Source organism: Pogona vitticeps, chromosome 1 (assembly GCF_051106095.1).
Source record: "Pogona vitticeps strain Pit_001003342236 chromosome 1, PviZW2.1, whole genome shotgun sequence".
In the NCBI taxonomy this organism is placed as follows: Eukaryota; Metazoa; Chordata; class Lepidosauria; order Squamata; family Agamidae; genus Pogona; species Pogona vitticeps.
This window is the reverse complement of record NC_135783.1, coordinates 19,489,469-19,516,353: the sequence shown is the minus strand read 5'-3', so window position 1 is coordinate 19,516,353 and position 26,885 is coordinate 19,489,469. Positions and strand designations below refer to the sequence as shown.

Here is a 26,885-nt window from a genome sequence, read left to right as displayed (position 1 = left end):
TTCCACGCTGGCTGCTCTTCACACATTTTGGAAAGTGGTGAATGTTGGAGCAACCTCACATGCTGCTTTTAGTAGGTTTGACAGGGAGGGACTCTTCTGGGATAGGGTGACTGTCAATCTATCTAGCACCAACCAATAGTTCCCTCTTGCCTCAGAATTCAGAGAAAGCCCTGCCTCTCTGCTCTGTGCCTTTTCCCTTCTCTTCTGTCAATTGGAAGCAGCGCGTCTTTTGAAGATTGTTGCTGAAAGCAGTCATATTTGTCTGTTTGATCTGTTCAGTTATAAGTAACGAACACATTACTTTCTGCTACTGATGTCTCAGAGTGAGTTATTGAGACTATAAGTGACGGTTGATGAGAGAAAAAGGGGTGGACTAATCTGGGGAACTTGAAGCTATTCTGCCTGGTGAGTCCCTGCACTTTTCCTGTGCAGCTAGAGAAATTTAACCAAGAATTCAAAACTCCACAATAATGAAGAGGGGGGTTATATAAAGTGACTTGTGTATGTGATTTCCTATTCTCGCCTCATAAGTATAATTTTGCAGTTATGGCTCTGTTGAGATAGATATTATGTTGCTTCTTAATTGTATCTACTTCAGACTAAATGTACCCAACTTATTCAACCTTTCATGTAATAACTTGGTTTCTGAATTCTTCAGTATCCTTGCTGCCATCCCGTCAATAACTTCCAGCTGAAATAGTATTTCAGAACAGCAAAGCAATTCCCAGCCTTTCATTCTACATAACAGGACAATCTCTCTTGATTACCTGTGGGCCCATTCCAAGCCTTGAGCGAAGAAGGAAGCTATGCAAATCTCCATATTTCATGAATGGAAGGATCACCATGGGCTTGGGAACCTGCTGAGAACTTGGCTCTATACATACACCTGGACATGACAAAAAGAAATCCATTGGTTTAGCTGTTACATTCAATAAAGCTTTTTGGAAATGAATGAGTTGGTGTTGCAGGCATTCAACATAATGATCACAGCACGAGACATTATGCCCACACTAGGACACACTCATACTAAGAAAACATGTTGTCATACGAGTCCTGCCAATTGAGATCAAAAGTCCATCTAGTCTTCCCTCTAAGAGCTTCCGAGACAAAAAGGAACTCCTTCATAGAATCACAGCATAATGGAATTGGAAGGGGCCTATAAGGTCATCAAATCCAACCCCCTGCTCAATGCAGAAATCCAAATCAAAGCAGATCTGATGGATGGTTATCTAATTTTCTCTTGAATGCCCCCAGCATTGGAGCACTCACCACCTCTCAAGGTAATTGGTTCTATTGTCGTACTGCTCTAACAGTTATGAAGTTTTTCCTGACATTCAACCACAATCTGCTTCCTGTAACTTGAGCCCAATATTATGTGTCCCACACTCAGGGGTGATCAAGGACAAATCCTAGGGTTTTTTACCCACTGGGAGTAGAACTTGCACTTATCTGTTTTAAATTTCATTCTGTTTTTTTCAGCCCAGTGCTCAAATCTATTAAGATGTTTTCGAATTTTGTTTCTATCTTCCAGAGTATTAGCTATTCCACTCAATTTTGTGTCATCCACAAATCTAATAACTGTTCCTGCATCCCCCCCCAATACAAGTCATTAATAAAAACACTGAAGAGCATTGGGCCCAGGAGTGAGTCTTGTGCTACCCCGTTTGTTATCTCCTCCTAGTGTGAGAAAGAGCTATTGACAATCACTCTCTGAATATGACTCTGTAATCAACTGTGCATCCACCTGACAGTTGTTCTATCCAGCCCACAACTAGTTAGCTTGCTAATCTGAATATCATGTGACACTTTGCCAAAAGCTTTGCTGAAGTCAAGATATATTACATCTATATCACTCCCATTGTCTACCAGACAGGTTACTCAATCAAAAAATGATAAAAGGTTAGTCAGGCAGGATATTTTTTTTTTGATAAAACTGTGTTGGCTTCTAGTACTGCATTGTTTTCAATGTGCTTGCAGCGTGACTGCTTTATAATCTGCTCCAGAATTTTCCCTAGGATTGATGTCAGGTTGACTGCTCTGTAGTTCCCATGTTCCTCCTTTTTGCCATATTTAAGACAGGGACAATGCTAACCTTCCTTCAGTCATCTGGCGCTTCACCCAACCTCCATGCTTTCAAGAAAATAATAGACTCCTAGTGCATACTGAAAGTTATGGAATTTGCTTCCAGTTGATGTAATGATTGTCATCACTGGGAACAGCTTTACAAGCTAATGAGATATATTTGCAGATCTATCAATGGCTCTTAATCGTAAGCAGGAAGATGCTACTGTGTTTTTGATCCTGCTCAGAAGATTCCCAGAGATAGATGGTTGACCACTATGGGAAACAGAAATATGATCTAATCAAGCTGGGATTCCCTTGACTTCTGAGTTTAGTCCATCAGTGTGTTCATTGATAAATATGTTGGGAAGGAAGGGTTGCTTAATCTTTAAATGGTCACCTGCCGGTGTTCCAAACGTGTTTCTATATTGCAAACTCAAGTCTCAGACCTGGGGGGTAAAGTGAGCACCAAAAAGGGCCGGTGACAAAATGGGGCAACTGCGGAATAAGATGGAATACTGGAATATTTGTGGGAGGAACCTGTAAGTATACAGAAATGTATATGAAAACTGGCAGGGCAATTAAAAAAAAAAACCTTGAATGGCCCAGATGAATATGCTTCATAACCAAAAATGGGTAAGCATCAGTTTACGAGTTGGAAAAAGTCCCAATGCAGGCTAAGAGGAAGCAGGTCCCTCATGAATAATTGTTACTTGCTGGTTGACTTACCAAGAAGTTTGATGACATTTGGATGATCAAAGTCTTTCATACATGCAGCTTCCCTAAGGAACTCTTCAATTTCTCGCTGGGAAAAGCTGTCCACTGAAAATACAGTGAAAAAAAAAGAGTCTTCTTAATATTAATATTTTATGTATCTTCTTTTTTAAAAATAAGAAAGACATTTTAACGCTCAGATAAGGAAATGGAAGGCAGAAGGATCTATTACGTTAAAAGAGAGAGAGAGTTTGCCTCTGTTTCCTTATCTGTACAAAGGAAAAAAATATGTCTTCAACAATTTTGTAAAGAACAGGCTGTCTCTGTTCTTTAGAGATCTAAGGAAATCGGATATTTTGATAGAATTAGGAGCAGCAGTTCCCCCCCCCAAGAAAGGTTTATACAGAGGTGAGTGAGTGAGCATGTAGTACATCAAAAGCTGTTCCATGAGCAACATTTTGGGAAAAAGAAGCGAGATGTTTTGGCTTAATATTCAAAGCAGGTTCTCCAGGTCTAATTGGTACAATTCACTCCCACCATCCTCCGTAAACAAAGCCATTCACCATGTTTGGCTTGGGGCGACTGGAATCACAGCCCACTACATCTAGACAATAACAACTTAGAGAAGTCTGTGTTTAAGCCATCTTTTCTCTCTATAGCAAAACTGTTACTTTGGTCAATTTTTCTTAAATCTGAAGCTTGAACTTTGAACCTACAGGCTTGGATGTATTCTACAAAATGTAATAATTCCTTTATGAAATTGTTGCATTATATAATTATACTTTCCATACAGTAAAATAATTCATATTTCCAGTTAGGTTCTAACACAAGACTGTGGGGACAGTGTAGAAATGACACGCTGTAGACACAACACAATGCAACAGAGACTATTGTAGCACAGACATGATATAATGTAATGCCCAATGCCCAAGACAGAAGCCGAACCTGGAAGCTTGCATATAATTTGGCCAGTATTCTAATCTCAACTAGAGGAGACTCAATGACACAATGGGATTTCGGTAAGTATTGACTTGACATTTAGCAATTGATTCAATGGGTCTACTCTCACCAGGAATAGAACACAGGCCTTCATGTCTTAAAAAGAAACAACTCCAGAGCTGTCTGTTGGAGTTTTATTTGCAACCCCACATGGTCCCTGTGATTTGATTTACTAGGAGGATTTTTTCTGGAGTGATTCAAAGAGAGCCCTGTCTCTCCACTAAGTGTTCTTTTCTTTTCCTCTCTTTCTTCAGTTGGTGGCAGTTGCTCATTTTCTGTTGATCTGTTCAGTTGGTTGCTAAGTATATGTGTAGTAAAGAAAGCAGCATGCACAAGTCTGTAATTTCAAGCAACTGTAAGTAAATATTTTTTAAAAAATTCTTTCTCCTATAAATTTCTCAGAGTGAATTATTGAGACTTTAATTACCAGGTAATGAGGAAAAATAAGGGGGGTGTTTCTGGGGAACTCTGTGAGTCTCTGGACTTCTGCTATGTAACAAAAAGGAATTTTACAAGCAATTCAAAACTGCAACAATACAGATACTTACATTTCATTGTTTTCACAGCTACTTTCTGTGTAGTTCCATCAGGATTGCTGAGATGTCCTTCCATGACTGATCCAAACTCTCCTGAAAAAAAGACGAAAAATCTGAATTTGTCTCTCCTCCTAAAATTCCACCACAACATTTGCTTAGCAGCTTTGAAGAGACTCTGGCATTAAGCTTTTTGGAAGACTTTTTTAGCCTCACAGAATTTCGAAATAGCCAAAGGGGCAAAACTAGAACAATACTTAATATCACAGGGTCATCTATCCTTCTCCCATGCAGTGATTGCTTGAACAGTAAATTGTGTGTGTCTGTGTGTTTCAAATAAAATAAAATGGCTTTATTTTAAAGTACCAAATATTGGACAGATGACCAACACTGCCAGATGAGCAGTCAAGGAAAAACAACCATATAAGCATTTAATGCATGTCCATCAATTTTCTAATTTCACTTAAGGCTGCAGGACACTCTGTGGCTCTTAAAGCAATTCTTCTAACCAGATGTTGGAAGGGGGGGGGAGAGAGGGAGAGAGAGAGAAGAGAGAGGGGGGGGGGAGAGAGAGAGAGAGAGAGAGAGAGATTTTCTAGCACAAAGAGAGAATGGGGAAGGGAACAACATTATATTTAAAGAGCAAAGTACATCCCCTATGGGAGATCTATGGGTGCAGTTTGCTTTATAATAATTATATGCCATCAACATCAATTCTGACACAGGTTACAGGGCACTTAACAGTGCATAATCCAAGTGATGTCAGCTGGTCCATTTCCCAAGGAGACACACTGGAGATTGAAATGGTTGGCCTTTGGCTCCACCATCATGTTGTCCAACCCACTGTGTTCTGTCAGCCACCCTTTGTTACTTACAACCCTCTGCTCTTTGGGGGAATACTTTTTTTCCTCAGGGTTCTGGGTTGGTCAGGAGGGGTCAGAGAGAGTGCAGCCCAGGAAGGTCCACAGGAGGCCAAGGACGGCATTTGAACTCTCAGAACTTGCCCACTATTCCTTTCAACATTCAGTGATGCTTTCTGGTGTTGAGGTGGACAACACCATGGCCTCCCAAAGAAGGGGCCGACAGGCTTCGTGGGGCATGTGAGGATCTAACCAAGTTCTGTGGTTCTACTTACCCTCTCCCAAGATCTTCCCGAGTGCCAGGTTGTTCCTCACAATCACAACATCCTGAAGCTTCTCCTGGAGCTCTTCACTCACACCAAGACTGCCAACTGTAAGAGATTCATTGGCGTGAGCTAAATAGATGGACACAGCAAGTTGGCGTCCGCATTGTACTTTGAACAAGTTCAATCCTCTCCTACGTCCTATCGAGGGACTCCTGTCTTTCCTTCATGAGTTGGCCATTCTAGAAGGGGAAACCTACAGAACAGTACAGATCCCAGAGGTTTTAAAGCTTGAAGTATTTCTCCAGGCAGGAAGGTAGAGGTGAACAATTTCTGATGACTTGAGCTCTTTTTTTTTTTTTTTTTTTTTTTTTTTTTTTTTTTTTTGCTGTCTCCTGGACCTTGGAGGGCTGTACCCCTTGACTCCAGAAAAAAAATCTTCCAAAACTGGCAAACCATTCGTTCCAAACGAAGCATCTAATTTATAATTTTGTGTTGTCACGTCGATTCTGACTCATGACAACCTTTTGAGTATTTTCTAGGTATACAATACTCAGAAATTATCTCCCAATTCCTCCTTCTAGTGGAGCTTTCAGACCGTCCAGCTTGCCCAAGGCCACACAAGTAGCAGGGTACTTAATTCCATCTGCCACACACATTCTGTGTAATATTGGCTGGTTCCTTCCCTAGGAGGCACAATTGGGATTTGAATTTCCTAGGCTCTGTAGCCAGGCACTTCAACCCACTGAGCTACAGCATCAAGGGGAACATCCATAAACATCCAAAGGGATGTTTTTAGGCTGAAAAGATCTCTTCCCTACCAAAAAAAGGGGGAAATGAACAGCTGGGACTCACCTTGCCCTCTCCTTCAGTAAAGGTTTCCTGGCTACTGGACTGACTTCATTCGCTTAGTTTTTCTATTGATTTTCCATACCAGGAAAGGCAATACAGGCTTCATTGGGGCTCAAGCCTTTTTCTGAGCCACTACAATTTTTATTGGCTCCTGGCCTGCCCCCTGATCCTGATTTCTTAGCGTTGGCTTCTGACAGAACACATACAGATCAGTGCTGGTTATCAGGTCAATTTTTTGTTCTTCTGCCATTCAGATGCCTTAAAGAAGACCAAAGCCCTGCTCAGGTGCTCAGAAAAAGGTTGATCTGAGCATGTAATTGTTGATATTTATTCCAGGACTCTCCTTGCATTGCAACTTCTAGGAGACGGAGCACAACATGAAAACGCCAGTTTCTGACTCATGACTGAAAGCGTGTCTAAAGGGGGCAGAAAGGAGTCTGAGGAAGTGGACTTGTCCACAAAAGCTCCCGTTAAAATATAGAAGTTAGTCTTTAAGGTGCCATGACGTTTTTGTCTTCTTAATTAAAAATAAATTCTTTTGTTTTTGCCTAATACGAAGAGGAGACCATCTGCTGCACATAATGCCTCTCTGTGAGATCAGGAACAGTGATTTTTAGGTCCCCCCATTTATACTGAGTGTGTTGCACAGATCAGGAAAGGATCATGAGGAGACCAGAAAGCTTTCCCTACTCAGATGAACTCTTTCCTGCCTGAATATGCCTTTATAGTCTACTGTACACACATCTTACTGAGTATGTCTTACATTAACTGGTGGCAGGCGATCAAATCAATTGCTGGTTCTATCAGCTGGCTGATATGCACTGATTCCCATGTTGTAACAGTCACACAACTCACTCCTCACTTCTAAAAACGGTCAGCACAGCACAGCCTGAGTTAAAGGCCAGGAAATTAAGTGAATAATGATTGCATCTTAATTCCTTCCTTCCCTTTTCTTCTTTAACTGCAAGCATTTCTTCTGATTCTTTACCAGAATTACTGTTCCGTTTCACCCTGTGTATAATCCTATGGTCATCCCAGCAGCATTGTTTTCCAGGTGTTGCGAAAGTAAACCAAAATACAGAGCAGCTGTAGTGACAAATCTAAAACGTACGTGTCAGGTCAACAGGTCTCCGGCAGTAGGACTTCTTTGGTTTGTAATTTACAGCCAGCTCTGACTCATCACTACTGAAAGCATACCTAAAGGGAACAGAAAAAATAGAGGATCTTTATGCTACTATAACATTATTCCGGTCGAATTGAATTATTTGGAAAGCACAGGGGCCACAGCTGGGGGGGGGAAGGAAAGGAAATTAGAATTGTCATGGTCAGGTGTTTGGCTCACAAAGAATAAAAACAATATAGAAGAAAAGGAAATTCCATTTATTTCATATTTTTTTCACTCTGAGTACATTATGTGATACAGTAGTTTCCTTTAGTTTATCTCGACAACTTCAGTAAACTAAACTTAGTACAAAAAGATAGCTGAGTCACTCAAATATTTTGGGAGAAACAAGACTAATCATTGATTTCCTGTTCTTTTAAATAGTCTTCAGTAACAACAGTGCTAAATGTAAGAACTTTCACTTCCATACCGGACTTGCAATTCCAGCATTCCAAAGAGAAACCAAGGGCTTCTTAATTGCAGGAGGCAACGTTTAATGTGAAAGTAATTACTTTCCTCTTTTTAAAAAATGTGAGGAGCTGCTATGGAAGGGATTTTTTAAAAGTTCAGAAGTAGGGGAGAGTTACCTCCCCCAGCCACCGACCCCAGTTCTTGTGCTATTATTAGTCCTAAGAGTGCTTCCACTAAAGCTGAGCTGAGATTAACATTCTGGGCATTTACATGTGCCCAGTAATCTCAAAAGTTCAGCTTCCCTGTTTTCTCTGGTATTTTTAAAAACATGTTGATCCAAAGAACGGAACATAAAACACCCACATTTCATAACATCTGAACTCAGGATAACAGTCGTGACCTAAGGATTTTTAAAAGCCATGCTCTGATGTGATGGGAGAGGAAAAAAGAGGAAAAAACTAAAGCCAGGTAGATGTTTTCCTTTCTTCTCTCTGTCTATCCACCCCCCAAGCACATGGTTTAAAATGGGATCTCCCAGGGACTTCTCTCCATTTTACCAGGAAGTTTTGCCTAGGATAAGCATCATATAAGAGAGGAAAAAACTAAAGCCAGGTAGATGTTTTCCTTTCTTCTCTCTGTCTATCCCCCCCCAGCACATGGTTTAAAATGGGATCTCCCAGGGACTTCTCTCCATCTTACCAGGAAGCTTTGCCTAGGATAAGCATCATATAAGAGAGAAAAAAACTAAAGCCAGGTAGATGTTTTCCTTTCTTCTCTCTGTCTATCCCCCCCCCAGCACATGGTTTAAAATGGGATCTCCCAGGGACTTCTCTCCATTTTACCAGGAAGCTTTGCCTAGGATAAGCATCATATAAGAGAGGAAAAAACTAAAGCCAGGTAGATGTTTTCCTTTCTTCTCTCTGTCTATCCCCCCCCCAGCACATGGTTTAAAATGGGATCTCCCAGGGACTTCTCTCCATTTTACCAGGAAGCTTTGCCTAGGATAAGCATCATATAAGAGAGGAAAAAACTAAAGCCAGGTAGATGTTTTCCTTTCTTCTCTCTGTCTATCCCCCCCCAGCACATGGTTTAAAATGGGATCTCCCAGGGACTTCTCTCCATCTTACCAGGAAGCTTTGCCTAGGATAAGCATCATATAAGAGAGGAAAAAACTAAAGCCAGGTAGATGTTTTCCTTTCTTCTCTCTGTCTATCCCCCCCCCCAGCACATGGTTTAAAATGGGATCTCCCAGGGACTTCTCTCCATTTTACCAGGAAGCTTTGCCTAGGATAAGCATCATATAAGAGAGGAAAAAACTAAAGCCAGGTAGATGTTTTCCTTTCTTCTCTCTGTCTATCCCCCCCCAGCACATGGTTTAAAATGGGATCTCCCAGGGACTTCTCTCCATTTTACCAGGAAGCTTTGCCTAGGATAAGCATCATATAAGAGAGGAAAAAACTAAAGCCAGGTAGATGTTTTCCTTTCTTCTCTCTGTCTATCCCCCCCCAGCACATGGTTTAAAATGGGATCTCCCAGGGACTTCTCTCCATTTTACCAGGAAGCTTTGCCTAGGATAAGCATCATATAAGAGAGGAAAAAACTAAAGCCAGGTAGATGTTTTCCTTTCTTCTCTCTGTCTATCCCCCCCCCCCAGCACATGGTTTAAAATGGGATCTCCCAGGGACTTCTCTCCATTTACCAGGAAGTTTTGCCTAGGATAAGCATCATATAAGAGAGGAAAAAACTAAAGCCAGGTAGATGTTTTCCTTTTTTCTCTCTGTCTATCCCCCCCAGCACATGGTTTAAAATGGGATCTCCCAGGACCGCGCGCCGTCTAATTCTATCTACGATCCTGTCTCCGATCTTAACATGGTAGATATTCATGACCTGTGGGAAGGTAGATTTTCAGCTTTGAAGGAGGATGAGCAGGAGAGTATGTCTAATGGTGTATGACATTTTCAAATCCTATTTTTACCTCAATTTGATAAATAGGAAAGCCAACTAACATTGCATACTTCCACATTATTAGAGGAGGCCGGGTAGGTGGGGCCCGTCAGCCCTGGAAGGCAGCCCATCTAGGAGAAGGAAAACTCCGAATTTAAACCTCCACTGCCTTGTGGCTATATCCACTTATGGAAAGGGCTTCAGGAGATAACCTCGAGGCAAAATCCGGAGCTGGAGTCCCGGAGGCAATTTGTGTCATTCTGCCAACTCCTGCGACGTCACTGGAACCAGTTGTACTGGCTCTTGCCTTTCCACTGGACTATTTCAGCGACGTGGAGAGGGGGGATTTGCTGCTTGGGTAACAGCCTATCCTCCATTTTATTTTACCCAGGCTTCGTGCTCTGGAGAGGACACTCCAGCTTCGCATACAGCGTCGAAACAACACGGGAAGTAGCAGTTACCGGTTATAAGTCTTTGCTCAATTGGCGTAGAGCATGACGCCAGGGGCTACTTCTGACGGTGGGAGAGGTCATTGCACCTCAATAGGTAGATACCGCCCGCCTTAAGCTGGGCAGCCCCCAGCCAGTAAGGTGCTACCTCGCCACGGTCTGTTAACTTCACGGGGTGCGTGGGGTTTAGGGTCAAACCCGACAAGCAGATCGATAACCGTGCACCATGCAACAATCGTAAGAAAACTTCTGCCCTTAAGCTGGGCACCTGGAATGTACGGACAATGACCCCTGGCTTTCCTGACTATGGCTTTCCTGACAACCTCCAAGAAATAGACGATGTGCGCAAGACAGCTGTCATTGACATGGAACTAAGTAGACTGCAGATGGACATTGTTGCCCTGCAAGAGACAAGATTGCCAGACTCGGGATCTGTCAAAGAAAAAAACTTCTCATTTTTCTGGCAGGGAAAACCATCGAATGAGACCAGGGAATATGGTGTTGGCTTTGCAGTCAGAAATACTCTTCTAAGATGCATTGTTCCACCTACTGTGGGGAGTGAAAGAATCCTGTCTCTGCAGCTCCGCTCATCAGCAGGACCAGTAACCCTCATTAGCGCATATGCACCAACACTGTCATCCACTCCAGAAGTGAAAGACAAATTCTATGACGATCTGGCAGCTACTATCAAAAAAGTCCCCGAAAGAGAGGCACTGTTCATTCTTGGAGACTTCAACGCTAGAGTTGGTGCTGATCACAATTCTTGGCCCACCTGTCTAGGCCGTTTTGGCATTGGAAAGATGAATGAAAATGGCCAACGCTTGCTGGAGTTCTGCTGTTATTTTGGTCTCTGTGTCAGCAACACATTCTTTAATACGAAGCTGCAACACAGAGTTTCCTGGAGACATCCAAGATCCAAGCATTGGCATCAGCTTGATCTGATCCTCACTAGACGTTCTAGCCTCCCTAGTATTACGATCACACGCAGTTACCAGAGTGCTGATTGTGATACTGATCACTCCCTGGTGTGTAGTAGAGTAAAACTGCAAACAAAGAGAGTATATCACACGAAAAAGGAAGGAAGACCACGTATTGACATCAGCAAGACTCGTGATCAAAGAAAAGTGAAGGAATTCGCCCAAGCACTCGAGGAAGCCCTCCCAGGTCCGGCTAATGTAAATGCACCTGAACGATGGGAACACTTCAAGAACGCTGTCTATAACACCGCCTTGTCCACCTTTGGCAAGAAGACCAAAAAGATGGCTGACTGGTTCGAAGCCCATTCAGAGGAGTTAATGCCAGTCATCGAGGCTAAGAGAAGAGCTCTAGCAGCATACAAAGCCTGTCCTAGTGAGTACAACTTGCAAGCTCTTCGAGCTGCTCGTACCCAAGTCCAACAGGCTGCCAGGAGATGCTCCAATGATTATTGGCTCCAGCTCTGCTCCCAGATACAGATAGCAGCGGACACAGGTAACATCAAAGGAATGTATGACGGTATCAAGCAGGCCTTAGGTCCAATGCAGAAGAAATCTGCTCCCTTGAAGTCTGCTACAGGTGTGCCCATCCAGGACCGAGCACAGCAGATGGAACGCTGGGTACAGCACTACTCTGAGCTATATTCCAGAGAGAATGTAGTAACCGAAGAAGCATTAAATAACATTGAGTGCCTGCCTGTCTTGGAAGAGCTGGACAGTGAACCAACCTTAGCAGAAATAAAAGCGGCCTTGGATTCCCTCGCCTCCGGCAAGGCACCTGGAAAGGATAACATCCCTGCTGAAGTGCTGAAGTGCTGTAAGGAGATCATCACCACCGAACTGTATGAAGTCTTTTGTCTCTGCTGGAGGGAAGGTGGAGTCCCACAGGACATGAAGGACGCAAACATCGTCACATTGTACAAGAACAAAGGTGACAGGGGTGACTGCAATAACTACCGTGGCATCTCTCTTCTTAGCGTTGTAGGGAAGCTGCTTGCCCGTGTTGTGCTGAAGAGGCTCCAGGTTCTTGCAGACAGAGTCTATCCGGAATCACAGTGTGGATTCCGAGCTAATAGATCCACCACTGACATGGTATTCTCCCTCCGACAGCTGCAGGAGAAATGCAGGGAACAACAACAGCCACTCTTAGTGGCCTTCATAGACCTTACAAAAGCATTTGATCTGGTTAGCAGGGATGGCCTTTTTAAAATACTTCCCAAGATTGGATGTCCACCCCGTCTCCTTAACATCATCAGATCCTTCCATGAGGGAATGAAAGGCACTGTAGTTTTTGACGGCTCAACATCAGACCCCTTTGACATCCGAAGCGGAGTGAAACAGGGCTGTGTCCTCGCACCAACACTTTTTGGGATCTTTTTTGCTGTCATGCTGAAGCATGCCTTTGGAACTGCAACCGAGGGTGTCTATCTCCGGACTAGATCAGACGGAAAGCTCTTTAATCTCTCTAGATTGAGAGCAAAGACCAAAGTCCAACTGAAATGCATGCGGGACTTCCTCTTCGCAGATGATGCAGCCATTGTTGCCCACTCTGCTGAAGACCTCCAACAACTCATAAATCGATTCAGCAAGGCCTGCCAAGACTTTGGACTAACAATCAGCCTGAAGAAAACACAAGTCATGGGCCAGGGTGTGGACTCACCTCCTTCTATTACCATCTCCACACAAGAATTGGAGGTTGTTCATGACTTTGTGTACCTGGGCTCAACCATCTCTGACACCCTGTCTCTGGATGTCGAGCTGGATAAACGCATTGGCAAAGCAGCTACCATGTTCTCTAGACTCACAAAGAGAGTATGGCTCAATAAGAAGCTGACGACACATACGAAGATCCAGGTCTATAGAGCCTGTGTCCTAAGCACACTCCTGTACTGTAGTGAGTCCTGGACCATTTGTGCACGGCAGGAGAGGAAGCTGAACACCTTCCATATGCGTTGCCTCCGACGGATTTTTGGTATCACCTGGCAGGACAAAGTTCCAAACAGAGTAGTCCTAGAACGAGCTGGAATTTTCAGCATGAACACATTACTGAAACAGCGACGTCTACGTTGGCTTGGGCACGTCGTGAGAATGGCTGATGGTCGGATTCCAAAGGATCTCCTGTATGGAGAATTAGTGCAGGGAAATCGCCCCAGAGGGAGACCACAGCTGCGATACAAGGATATCTGCAAGCGAGATCTGAAGGCCTTAGGAATGGACCTCAACAGATGGGAAACCCTGACATCTGAGCGTTCAGCCTGGAGGCATGCATTGCATCACGGCCTCTCCCAATTTGAAGAGACCCTTGCCCAGCAGGCTGAGGCAAAGAGGAAGTCACAAAAGCAGCAAAACCAGGGAGCTGGACAGGGGACAGATTGGATTTGTCTTCAGTGTGGAAGAGACTGTCACTCTCGAATCGGCCTCCTCAGCCACACTAGGCGCTGTTCCAAGTCCTCCATACAGAGCACGGTACCATAGTCTTTCGAGACTGAAGGATGCCTAACTAAGATGTGATGGGGCTCAAAGCCTGAGCAGCATGGAATAACACCATTTAGGTTCCGTAATGATTGTGTAATAAGGTTATCTTTAAATATAAATATGTGTGCCTGTTACACACCATGGGCTGCCAGAAAAACAAATAAGTGGGTGCTAGATCAAATCACTCCCCTCTAGATACAAACATGACCAAATTGAGATTTATCCCATGGGTGTCACTTCATGAGAAGACAATAATGTTGGGAAAAGCTGCAGACAACAGGAAAAGAAGACCAAATCTGAGATGAACTGACCCAAAAAAGAAATCTATAGTCTTATGTGAGCAGGGTTCTTCTTGATAAGACCTTTTAGAGGTTGCTATTAAGTTTGAAGTGACTGGACAGCTCACAACAACAACAACAACAAAAATGCAGTAGCTAAGGGCCAAATCACACTTGTGTGTGTTGATGCAACATTTTTGCTCACTCATCTATGAAGCTGGAGAGATACTGATGTGTGAGTTAACCTTTGATACGAACCAATATGTGCAATGGAACTGGATTATTCCTGCCTGTTCCCTGTCTTCTCAGGGTTCTGTGTTTTGCTGCATTAAAAAAAAACAAGTTTCCATCTCAGCTCTGATCACCAAAGAGAGCAGGCAGGTGAGAAAAGCCACTGTGGTGTAGACATTAAAGGGCTGGACTGAAACTTGGGAGATCCAGCTCATCATTCCCAGTAAGCCAGGAAGGTTGCTGGGTGACTCTGAACCAGTCAGTCCCTCTCTCTGCATGACCCTCTTCACAGGGTTCTTGTGCAAACAAAAGTGGGGAAGAGAACAATGAATGTCACTTGGAACTACCTAATAAAGAGATTTTTTTTAAGTGGAGGAGGGTTTTGCCATTGCCCTCTGGTATGTATTCCTTTGAGATAAAAAGCTAACACTTTATTTCCTGTTTTGCTGCCAATCTAGAGAGTTCATGTTTAGTAAACGTAGGTTTGCCTGGTTTAGTCATAGGATCCCCCACCTGTAACCATGACCCCTCTCACTGTGGACTTTAGGTTTCTGCACTTTGAGTAGATACGTAGAAAAGGGAATTTTGCTAGGTGCAGCTTGTTATTCTGAGTTACAGACTTTAGTCTGCTTTTGATTTCATTTTAACTTTCTCTTTTGGTATTTTATGGCTTTCATTTTTTTCAGTCTTGGAAACTACCCAGATAATTTCTCTTGCGGAATGCACTCTGCAAATGCAGAAAAGAAACAAACCAGCTAAGCAAGCATGGCATCTCTCTTCACATGCCGGTGAGGTTCACTTAAACCGTGAATCATAAGGCCTACGAGGTTTTTCTGGCAAACCATCAAGCACCAAAATACTGTAAACCCATTTTTAGAATTTAAATCCATGCAACACAAGTCACTAAACCACACAACGTGTAGAACATATTCAGAAATGAGTAACACACATTTAGAACAGGTTCCTTTTACATGAGAACTCTCAACCTACAAATGTTGAGACTTCATAGCATCGGGGCTGACAATGCTGCTTTGAATTGTCCGCCACATAATAAAGATAGTCTTGAAAGAAATGACTGCTGATGACTACTGAGGGAGGTTAAAGAAGAAAGTACAAAAGCAAGATTACAGCTGAACACTAAGAAGACAAGCACAATAAGTACAGAAGAATTACACAAGTTTCATCTTGACAATGAAGAAATTATTAAAGATATCCAATACTCTGGTTTAATCATCAGTCCAAACACAGAAGAAGATGACAAAACTGAGATGAATATCCATGCCAACTGCACACACAGTGGAAGGGCAACAGTTAAGGAACTAGAAAAGACCCTTCAGTTTAAAGTTGTGTTGCTGCTGTCGAAAGCGGTACTCCTAATTACTATGTAAAGACCTGAAAGCTGGACTATGATGAAAGCTGACAAGAAACAAATTGATTCATTGGAAATGTTGTACTGGAGCACCGTTTTAAGAATAATCTCTAGAAGCAAAAATGATTAAACTGGGGATATTGTACCTTGGATGTATTATGACAACGCAACGCTCATTAAAAAAGAAATAATGCTAGGAAAAGTTGGAGGCAGTAGGAAAATGGGAAGACCTAATATGAGATGAACTGACTCAGCAAAAGAAGCTATGGCTCTTGATCCAAATTCTAAAGGACCTCAACAGGCATCTTAATGATAGGACTTTTTGTAATTCATATGAATGCCGTAATTCAGAAGTGACTTTCCTGAATGCAACAGCAGATAAAAAAAAATATAGAATATAGAAGCGCTGCACAGATGTCAGGGACAATATGATACAACATTAGTTACTAGACTAGACCAAACATGTCTGATGTATAGACAGTATCCCAATGGAAGTGTCTAATTAATGCTTTCCACTGATAGGATGATTTCTAGGAGAAGAATGGTGAGGAGGCAGTTCCCCCTCTTCCCTGCGTCCCCACATGCAACAGAGGGTGGGGGAACCCTCTTGAGTAGTGATTTTCAATCTTTCATATGTCATGTCCCACTCATCACACTGTCAAAGAATCTGAAACCCACCATGACAGGAACACATATTTCGCTTTATCCAAGAAGCACTGTCTATGTTTACTAGAACAATAGTAATGACATGCCATCATGTCCAGTCTAACCTATGGTGAGCCTTGGCCGGGTCCCCCAGGTACAGTGTGCTGAGAGATGGTTCACCTCTCCATTCTTCTGGCAGCGCACTGGGGACTGTGCAGTTTGCTCCAAGGTTGCACAGGCTGGCTCTTCTCCTGGAAGGCAGATTGGGGGAACTCAACGTCTGACCTTTGGCTCTGTAGCCAGGTATCCCACTCACTAAGCTATCCAGCCAGTGCAAACATACCTTTCCCAGCCTTCTCTTATTATATCTGTTGTTCATGGTAAGGTGGTGGGCAGAAGGAACAATAAGTGCCCGAAGTTACTGCTGTCATGTCAAAAGTTTGCAGCTGGATAATCCATGGCAAATAGACTTGGTAGGAGATGGCACATCATACTTGCACAAGGAAAGAGGGATTAATAATTGCTATGAAAACCCAGCGTTCCACTTAAGAGTACCTCTGTGTCCTACTGGTGATACATATACATCTCTGGGGCAGGACCTCTGCTCTAAAGTAGATTTGGAGGGAGGCTTTAGAGGAGAAGCATGGAAACAAAACTTTCATTGCAAACTTGATGCAATTCTGGATGTCAACCCCATGTGTTTCTAGGAAAACATGCTCCTAAAAGATAAAGAACTGTCGTGGAACCCTGCAGTCTATAGGGTTCCAACAGAGGGAGGGGACTCCCAGAAACTGTTGCATAAGTGTGAAGAAACAAAGGAGATTTTTGCCTTAAGGTTTCAGCAGCATTGAATTCCCAGAAGTGCGTTATGAAAAAAAAAATGGTATACTCAGAACGTGATTTCAAAAGGGGTTTTGAAAAAAAGACGCTGATCCGTTTAGAACTTCATTGTCCCAGGTCACAAGGGAAGGAGTTTTGTGAACTGAGACTACAGTGGGCCTTTGTTGATGATACAAAACAATCTTCACAGAAGCAAAAAGTGGACACCTCCCATGTTCGAAAAGCTAAGGAATGAAAGTGGGTGGTGTTGTAAACAGGACTCAATGGCTGCAGAGCAGAACTGTTCTAGGTCTCTAGGAGATGGTTCTGCATGAGCCCACCGGCACCCGAATGTTTATCTACATTGTTGTAAGTTGCAGAGGGAGACTCCGGGAGGCAGTGGAAGACCGGAGGGCCTGGTGTGCTCTGGTCCATGGGGTCATGTAGCGTCGGACATGACTTAACGACTAAGCAACAACAACTACATTTTTTTATTTGACCTCCATCAGAGCTTTAGCATAATTCTCACTGTCCATATTTTTGGCACTGTATTCTGGTCCCATTGAATATGTACTTCTATTCTTCCTAAATCCGTGTACGGTATTTCAGAATTGAACTGTATTTTGGCCTATGCCATAATAAAGGTACTAGATTAGCTATATCTGATTCCTGTTGATAGAATCACTTCCAGTTTTATAATATGTTATAATTTGTTTATTTATTTAAAATATTTTTATCCTGCCCATCTCCTTGAAAAGAACTCAAGGCAGCTCACACCATTAAAAAGACAATATGTAGAGGCTAAAAAGAGTAGGTATACAAATATCTAAAAAGAATTAAACAGGTATTGCATTAAAAACAGTAATAAAATCAATACCACTCAATAACATTTAGCGCCTTCTTCAAAAAAAGTTAATGCAAGATAGCACACACCTCCCTGGAAATCACCAAGGACCTTCACTGAAATTTTCTTTTAAATCTAGATGATGGTCAGACACAAACAGAACTTACTCTAGTAAGTTTAAAATATGTGCAAAGAAGCCAGTCGCTTCACTGGGATTTTGTCAATTATAGAGTAAAGCATTTCACCCTGACCTTTAAGTTTTAAGATGCACAATTTTCAACACATGAGAACTCCCGTATCCCTCATGGTTCTTGGATATTGTTTCTATGGTGCAAAAGGAAAAATGCAGAGAGGCAAAGCTGTCAGGTTGCAAGAAAGTTATTTAAAGCAGGCGATAAGGCAAAAAACAGTTTCTTGGTCCGCTTATTATGGCCTTCCTATTCTTCCCTCATCCTTCTATATTGTAATCAACAGGCCTAAGATCAAACTAGATGAGACAGGCATGACATTTGGAAAAATGAAAAAGGTGGTTGGAACACATATCACTACAGAGAGCCGTTCTTTACAGCCACTGTGGTTGCACAATTAATATGCTTAGGGAGGCCTTCTTTGCTTCCGAGGCTGTCCCAGGATATTTTGCTGCCTAACGCAGAGCCGCAAATGGCACCCTGCCCCCATTCACTCAAGTCACAGTACATAATGCCCAAAGCTGGCCAAGCTTCTTTGGCACATGAAACAGAGCAACTCTGCATCCCTGGCAATAAAGGAACAGTTTCCTGTTCCCCACTGAGGATTCTCTGGATCTCCCACAGTCTCTTGCTACAGAGCACTCTGAAGCTTACACTCGTTGATTTCATTGGGTTTACAATTGATTACAATTGGTCACAGAATTACTGGTTCCCTTTTTGGGTAAACTTTGGAAATACTCCACCCTGAGTGAAACACAATGCTGTACACACTCATTGCCCTTTTCTGATGCACCAGAAATGTTGCTTGAGGTAGCTGCCTCACTCTGCCTAATGACAGGGCTGGCCCTCATTTGTTTCCTCCTAGTGGCCAATCACTAAACAAAAGCATAGCAATCTCCAACTTTTCATGTTGTTTTCCATGTCTGTTGCATGTGGGATCATTAGGGCCGGAACAGACAAGACAGGGAGTTCTGATTTGTTTTGTTTTAAGTGCAGAACTCTCTCTCTTGTATCTTATGGCTCTAGGAGCTTGGAAAAATTACTTTTTCCCCTGGGATTTGTAGCCCTAAAAGAGAGAGAGAGAGAGAGAGAGAGAGAGAGAGAGAGAGAGAGAGAGAGAGAGAGAGAGAGAAAACATGTGTTTCTGGACTGCAAGTTGGCAGCTACAGCAGGATGAAGGCTATCAACCAACCTGATACACTGACAGGGATGAAAGACAAAGGGATGTGGAGGAAGAGAGGACTGAGTGTATGTTGTAGTAAAAATTAACATAGACAGCTAAGGCATTAAGCAGTTGAAAAGCTGATTACATTCACATGCTCAGATGAATCATTAAATCATAAAAAGTTCACACAGCAGAATCTCTGTTATTCAAATCTGCTGATTACATGAATTTCCTCTCCGTTACCATTCCTATCATTCACTCTATCACACAGGCTAATTCCAGTGCTGTTGGCTTCAGCAGGAGACATCTAACCTGCCAAGACGACTCTGTTGCATGTGAGATCCTATAGGACAGTGATCCCCAAACTTGGGCCTCCAGATGTTCTTTGACTACACCTCCCAGAAGCCTTCACAACCACCTCTGCTGACCAGGATTTCTGGGAGTTGAAGTCCAAGAACATCTGGAGGTCCAAGGTTGGGGACCACTGCTATAGGACACAGTATGCCAAGCAGAGTCCCCCCCTCCACCCCTCCACCCTGCCCAGCTGATCTTGAATCTCAGATAGGGCAGTATTAGGGAAGCAGTTCTGAAAGCACACGGGCCATGCAGCACACAGGGTTTTATGCACTAATGCCAGCATCTTGAATTGGACCTGGTGACTAGCTGGCAGTCAGGGCTGTAACATTATTATGAAATGTTGGCACCCTGGGGCAGACCCACTGTTGCTCTGCCCCAGGGTGCCAACATTTCATAATAATAATGATCATGTGCTGTCAAGTCAATTCTGACTTACGGCAACTATTACAGGGTCTTCCAGGTAGAAAATACTCAGAAGTGGTTCACCATTCTCTTCTTCGGGGGGGGGGGGCACCCTGGGACTGTGCAGCTTGCCCAAAGTCACACAGGCTGACACTTCCCACAGGAGGTTACAGTGGGGAATCAAACTCCCAACCTCTGACCCTGCGGCCAGATCTCTAAACCATGGAGCTATCCAGGTTTAGAAGGGATCAAACTCTCCGGGCAAACCTATGGATGAATATTAAGCACCACTTCCCAATGCTATTCACAATCTTTTTTTTTCTTTTTTGGTGGTGGGGAGGCAAAAATTTTCTTCATCCTTTTAGGAGGCACAAATTCACTTTCTCCTTTTTCTTGGTGGCGGTTCAGGCCCACACCTTAGGACAGAGTGGGTGGGGAGGGTGCCACTTGCCCTAGATCCCATCATGGCTAGTTAGGGGTCTGCTTCGCTCAGAAGAGGCATCACTGGCTCTATGATCATCCTGTTCTCTCGCAGACTGGTTAATGAGTAAACACACTTGTCACTTAGGAAATCAATGGCTGCTACATGCACAGCTAACACTAGAAAATACAGTATTTGGTTTTCCTTTGTTACTCACCCAAACTTGGTCTCCTCTTTCAATCTTCTCCTGACAATCACGAACACACACATGATTATGATAATGACAGCAACTCCAAATATAAACCCAAGGACGATTACAGATACATCCGTAAGTCCAGATTCTGAAGTTCCAGATGAGGCAGCAGATACCAAACCTAAGACAATGAGACAAGTTACAGGGGAAAAAAGACTACAGTTTTAACATACTTTGGCAGCTTGTGCCATGAACCTGATGGACAGATTGACGTGATTTTTTTAAGGTGAGAACTGACACATGGCTGTTTTCATTGGGTTTACAAATTCTGATAAATTTAGATCATCTTCTCTCTTTCGTGTTAGAAGGAATTCTACCAGAATCCATTTCAAGAAGCAAAACAAACTTACATCATAGTGGAACATCCTGATTTAAACTCATCGGGTTGAGAAAGCCCATCTATAGCTGACTTAATCTAGCCAAAATCCAACTGGAGAAAAACATGAATATAGGGGTAACAACAATGAAATCCCCCCCCTCCTGGTGTCTCTTTTTGTACGGTCAGTCACACAACTGGTTGTACGGTCAGTCACACAACTGGTTGCACACCCAATTCTAGAACCAGTGGAAATGAAACTGTGGAAAAGAATATGCTTACATATTCACTTTTAAGCATTAAGGTAAGCAAACAGGATTCTAGCCATAATTGTTAAGACTTCTTTCTCCCTATCCTAGTTATTGAATGGCACAGACAAATCTGTGTTACAAGCTGGTGCACTAGCAACACATGTGCATCAGCAATATTTGTTCTCAAACATAATATTCAATCTATCCAAGACAGAATATAAGAAGGTAATGCAATTAATAAGAAATCTATCATGTTCATGCTATTATAGTAGCAGCAGTGTCCTTACAGAGTTGAAGAGTGCAAAGACTTGTCAATTTCTATTTTTTTTTTCATCCATGAAAAACTGTATGAGCAGAGAGGCAAAGCAAGAATGGGAATCCTCTGGCTCTTAAGTTGGATAATGCCCGTAGTGAGCCCCTATCCAACTTTACCGCTTCTCTACCCCCTCTCCCCAGCCAGCCTGAATCAGCAATAATCAGAATTAACAGGCTTCCACTGTTACCCGTGATCCCACAATACTCAGTTTAGGCTTGGAAAAAAGCCAGTAGGGCCGAGAGAGAGAGAGAGAGAGAGAGAGAGAGAGAGAGAGAGAGAGAGAGAGAGAGAGAGAATTAGTTTCACAACTATGGAAGCTTTAAAACGATTTAATTTATAGCACAGGGAACATTTTTAGGAGCAAGGAAGTGGGTGTCGTACGTTAGTGAGCGTTAGTATAGAAGAAAGCAAATTTATGTATGCATAGATCTATGTGAGAGAGTTTGTGGCCAAAATCCTGTTGCATAACTTAGCAACCAGTGCTGAAGAGTGCTTATCCCACTCCTTGTTCAGCTCATGAATAATCTAATTTATTGCAATTTGGTCTTTGAACCAAGCAAAGTTTTTCAACAGATTCACAGTATTCTTCAGAAGGACTGATAGCTTGAAGAAAAGGACATCCAACCAACCCTCCACCTATCATGCCTACCTTTCCAAATCCCCTTTCCAGCATATGTGGAACATATTCCTATCCTTCATATATGAAAATCAAGGCAATATAGAAGAGCTTCACAGATAGCTCCCATCTGAGACATCAACCAAAGCAGACCTATGTAGCTTCAGTACGGTGGTTGCACCACGTGCCTTTACATTAAAACCTTGACATATCACCCTCTAACCCTCACTGGAAATGGCTCTCCTGTAAGACCTCAGGAGTCCTGAGGGTCTCAAACTAAAATGTATACCAAAGGATTGAACCTCGAGCAGTCCAATGCAAGAAGCATTCAAAAGAAAATTGGAGAACCATCTGTCAGATCTGCTTTGAGTTGGATTCTTGCTTTGAGGAGAAGGTTGGACTCGATGGCCTTTTAGTCTCCTTCCAACTCAGATATTCTATGATTCTTAATTTCATCCCAAGTAAATTAGACGCAATAGGATTGACATATTCAACGGGATTTACGTAGGGGTTGATTTACCATTCAGCAACTGAGTCAATTGTTCTACACTAGTGGGTACTAGCAATTGGATTTCGGTCAATTTTATATGTAAAAAGGGGGCTCTCTTGCTAAGGCATATTCCCATTCTCCTTTGGTTTTGGACAGTAGTTGGACTGGATGGACCTTCAAACTTCTGTGAATGGACTGGGCCTTGGGAGATCCACACTCTAGTTTCACTGAGCTAGGAAAGAAATGAGTGATGTTTCTTTCACCTTGACCTATGATGTAAAGTTGCAGTGAAGAGGGGAGAGGCTGGTACCTTTGGCTTACTAGAGGAAATATGGGCTATAAATGTAACTCATAAACAGATAAGATAGACAGACTCACACACCTAACACATATCATTACCCTCTTCTGACTTACCATTTCCTGGAATAAAAATTCTTACTGGATCACTGAATGACCCGACTCCACCATTTGTGACGGCAGCCACTTGGACGGTGCATGTAGCATTAGTAGCCATAATTGGAACATGGAACGCAGTGCTGTGTTTGCCAGTCTGGGAAGAGTGATTCTGCTGCAAAGGGAAAAAATGTTTTGGAAATGAAAAAAAATTAGTGGGAAACTATTTTTCCCAATCAGGCCATTAGGTAATGAGCTGGAAATCAGAGACTGACCCCCACCCAGACTACATTTCATGCTCACTTTGCTACAGCAACAGACATTAAAGCCAAGAGAACAGCTGACTCTTAGGGAGAATGGCCATCCCTGCAGTATTTCAAGTAACCAATATGAACAACGGAGGAGTTCATAAATATTTCTTTTTAAACCTTCTTAATGGCAGGAGTCAGAACTCAAATGCATATTTTACCAGATTGTACAAGCTTCTAGCTGTGGACTATCAGACCTACTCATTACAAGTCAGCCCTCCTAAAGGAAGCAAGGCCAAAAAAATCAAGCAGGGGTGTCCTGAAGAAGAAGATATGAACAGTTTGCAACATTCAGGTCTTCTGTTATGCTCATCCTTCTCTTACCCTCCCCCTGCTTCTCTGACTATACAAGCAGACAGTAATTGTTCCAAATCTGTATTCCTCTTCTTATGTTGACTATGTGATCCCTAATTGGCAGGGATCATTATTCTGGGACAGATCATGGTAAGTGATTTTTTTGGAAAGAAAAATATATATAAGGACATGGTAAAACCATCCATAATGTATCAGTTCTGGGTTGCAGAACATCATCCTACTATTGCTCACTTCTGGATGGTTTCAGCACATCACTATACACTCCTTCTTCTTAAAAGTAACTCTCCAATCTTGGCTACTCCCAGCATGAGGAAATGCAACTTTAAAGGGTGTGAGGGAGGGGAATGGGAGTCCAGTTATTTTAAGGAACAGAGAACACACACAACAAAAAGTGAAGCGTTGGGCAAACAGGGGAACATCTGAGTCCCAAGACCGTCTGCTATCGCTTCAAAAATGCTTGCCTGTGAATAGTTGATATAGGCCAGGTACAATATAGTTGTATTATTAGGGTAAGGTGGGACTTCTGAGTAACTATCCAAATAACTGGGGCATTAAAATATTCTTGAACATTTATTAATGATCTGAAAATTGCCAGTATTTAAAAATCATATTGGTGATCAAAATTTTTATCCACAGGAACCTAGGAGATATGCAGGGTGTGTCTTTTTCCACGTTAAACACCGTCCTTGTAATTACAATTGCTTCAGTGATGAAATGGATATCTAGGGATTTTCTCCCCCACACAGTTAAAACACCATCAAACAGGCAATACAAATTATTTTAACAAGCCTGATCGACACAGCCGTCATCCCGGCTAGACACGCGTTCCATCCGATAGTGCTAAAATGCCTGATTAGAAACAAGATATTCCTTTTCCCATAAATTCCCTGTTATTTCCTGGACACGGGATGAGTCAGATGAATAGCTGGAAGAATGGTAGGTACTGCTTCCTAGTGAAATGCCCGGGGGGCGGAGGGGGAGGAACAAAACCTCACTGCAGAAATTTCTTCTGTGACTCACAGTGCAGCTGGCAGGTTGGCATGTGATGTTTAGAGTGGCTTAGCAGGGCAATGTGCTCCAGTGATAGAGCTCAGACTGACTAACGAAGGACAACAATTTGGCACAAACAGGAACTAAGTCCTTGGAGTCACAATTATAAAGCCGTTCACTCTGCCAGCTGATTTTCTTCCTCGACGCATACATATAAACTTCAAAAAGGAAGAAGGGTTTAGCTGTTATTCCTTATGTGTCAGCTAAAATATATTTGTTTGTTTAAGCTTTCAGGATATGAGCATGTCCTTAATCTTCTGGCACCCCCTCGCCACCCCACTCATTGTACTGTATTTTTAAAATATTCGTATGCTGCAATTTTAGCTTTTTAATTTAATTTCAGGTAGTTCCTCAGATTCCTCAAGCTTTTGTGAGGAAGGATGTGAGATATGCATCAAATGGATAAAAACAATATTAGTAATGCTAAATAACTGCGCTGTAAGAAAGAATGGATTGGCTCAGTTGGTCCTAACCTTGAGTAACCCAGGTGTTCTTGGACTACAATTCCCAGAAGCCCTTACAAGCACAGCTGGTGATGAAGGCTCCTGGGATTTGCAGTGCAAGAACACCTGGATTAACCAAGGTTGGGAACCATTGGATTAGTTGAATGGTGTAGTGATGGACCAGCATCCAGGAGGCCTGGGTTCACATGGTGACTTGCTTGTGATACTTGCTTGTGTCACCTTTCCCAGTTTGACCTACATCATAGGGTGGTTGTGAGAATAAAGAGGGGAAGGAAATATTTATGACCAATCAGTGTGTTCAAATGATGTAAAGTAGGGCAGGATGATAGCAGTGGTAGGCTATCAAGCCCAGTCAAACCTGTCTGTATACCCGCTTTCTACAACCACTGACTCAGAATGGGTTCACAGATTTGTGCTTAAACAGACTTGACTTGCAAGCCTATGTATGCAAGGGGGAAGAGACTGAAAATCCTACTGGTTAGTGTAGCAAGTCATAATTTTATCCACTATACCAGTGGTTCTTAACCTTTGTTACTCGGATGCTTTTGAACTGCAACTCCCAGAAACCCCAGTCAGGACAGCTGGTGGTGAAGGCTTCTGGGAGTTGCAGTCCAAAACTCCTGAGTAACCCAAGGTTAAGAACCAGTGCACTATACCACACTGGGTAAACTAGGCATAGTATATACAAACTCTAAAACCTATTCAAGACATGATCCCAAGTTGGCAAAAGTTTTAATAAACAGCAAGGTTTTGATTTGGATATTGCAGCAGAGTAGACCCTTTCCTCCATCTCTGTACAATTTACTACTCCCACCGGTGCCACACTAGCCTGCCCACCAGTTCCTGACACTTAGGGCAAGTAGACACAGGGAGAGGTGCTCCTTCAAAAGCCCCAGGCCACTGTCATCTCCATCACCTTGAATCTGGACTGGAATCATACTGGCAGCTAGTATTTTATTTATTTATTTATTTGATTTATATCCCGCCCATCTGGTATATCATACCACTCGGGAGTCTTCAAGTGCTTCCAGAATAGTGAGCAGCACATCCTCCATGGCTCGGTTTTTGCCCTCTATTCAACAGCCCGTTGGGTTGGCTTCTGTAGCTGAAATGATGTGTAGGAAGCACCCTTCTTCACAGGCAATGAAATGGCTTTGGCCATGCCCGTCTTAGAAGTGAACAGACACATCTAACACACAATCTGTTGAGATATAAATGTTCCAGCATCCCATGTGTTACCGGGAAAGCCAGATACCAAGATTTATGCCCTCCTTTTGAGGCTCAGGAAGTGACCTTTAGTCTGTTGTCTGCAGTGTAACTTGATGAGTTAGCATCTCCACATTAGGTCAGAAGACCGCTTTGCTGATTTCAGTGTGTTTTGGGCCAGAGGATTTCTAAATCCTAAAAAAAAATTCTAAAAGAGGAACAGAAAACTGAAGTCTGAAAGGCAGCAAACATGAACAAACTTTTTTTCTGCAGGAAATGTTTCAACAGGTTTAAGCTGCAACTCCATACTGTACCTTTTTATCTGGGATTAAGAATCAGCACATTCCATGCTATTTACTTCTGAGAAGACAAGCCTAAAATCGTGCTATGGGCACTCCAATTTATTTTCTACAGTTCACTCTTTGAACTAAAAAAAGTCAGTTTATAATATAAGCAAATCCAACATTTGCTAGGTGGCAAGAATAAAGGCA

The 26,885-nt window shown here is 42.7% G+C and overlaps 1 protein-coding gene across 4 annotated transcripts in view; it reads right to left on the bottom strand.

Annotated features, from left to right (window-relative positions):
• Positions 1-26,885, bottom strand: part of MERTK (MER proto-oncogene, tyrosine kinase) — an 81,102-nt gene that overhangs the window by 9,786 nt on the left and 44,431 nt on the right. For 2 of the 4 annotated variants that reach the window (XM_072988883.2, XM_072988880.2), the window contains exons 9-15: positions 23,073-23,226; positions 20,634-20,790; positions 7,394-7,479; positions 5,443-5,538; positions 4,323-4,403; positions 2,791-2,883; positions 768-886 (exon numbers count right to left, since the gene is read on the bottom strand). In XM_072988883.2, the coding sequence (XP_072844984.2) occupies positions 768-886; positions 2,791-2,883; positions 4,323-4,403; positions 5,443-5,538; positions 7,394-7,479; positions 20,634-20,790; positions 23,073-23,226 (786 nt within the window). The remainder of the gene's footprint in view (positions 1-767; positions 887-2,790; positions 2,884-4,322; positions 4,404-5,442; positions 5,539-7,393; positions 7,480-20,633; positions 20,791-23,072; positions 23,227-26,885) is intronic. The other 2 variants (XM_072988881.2, XM_072988882.2) reach the window with 2 other exon arrangements.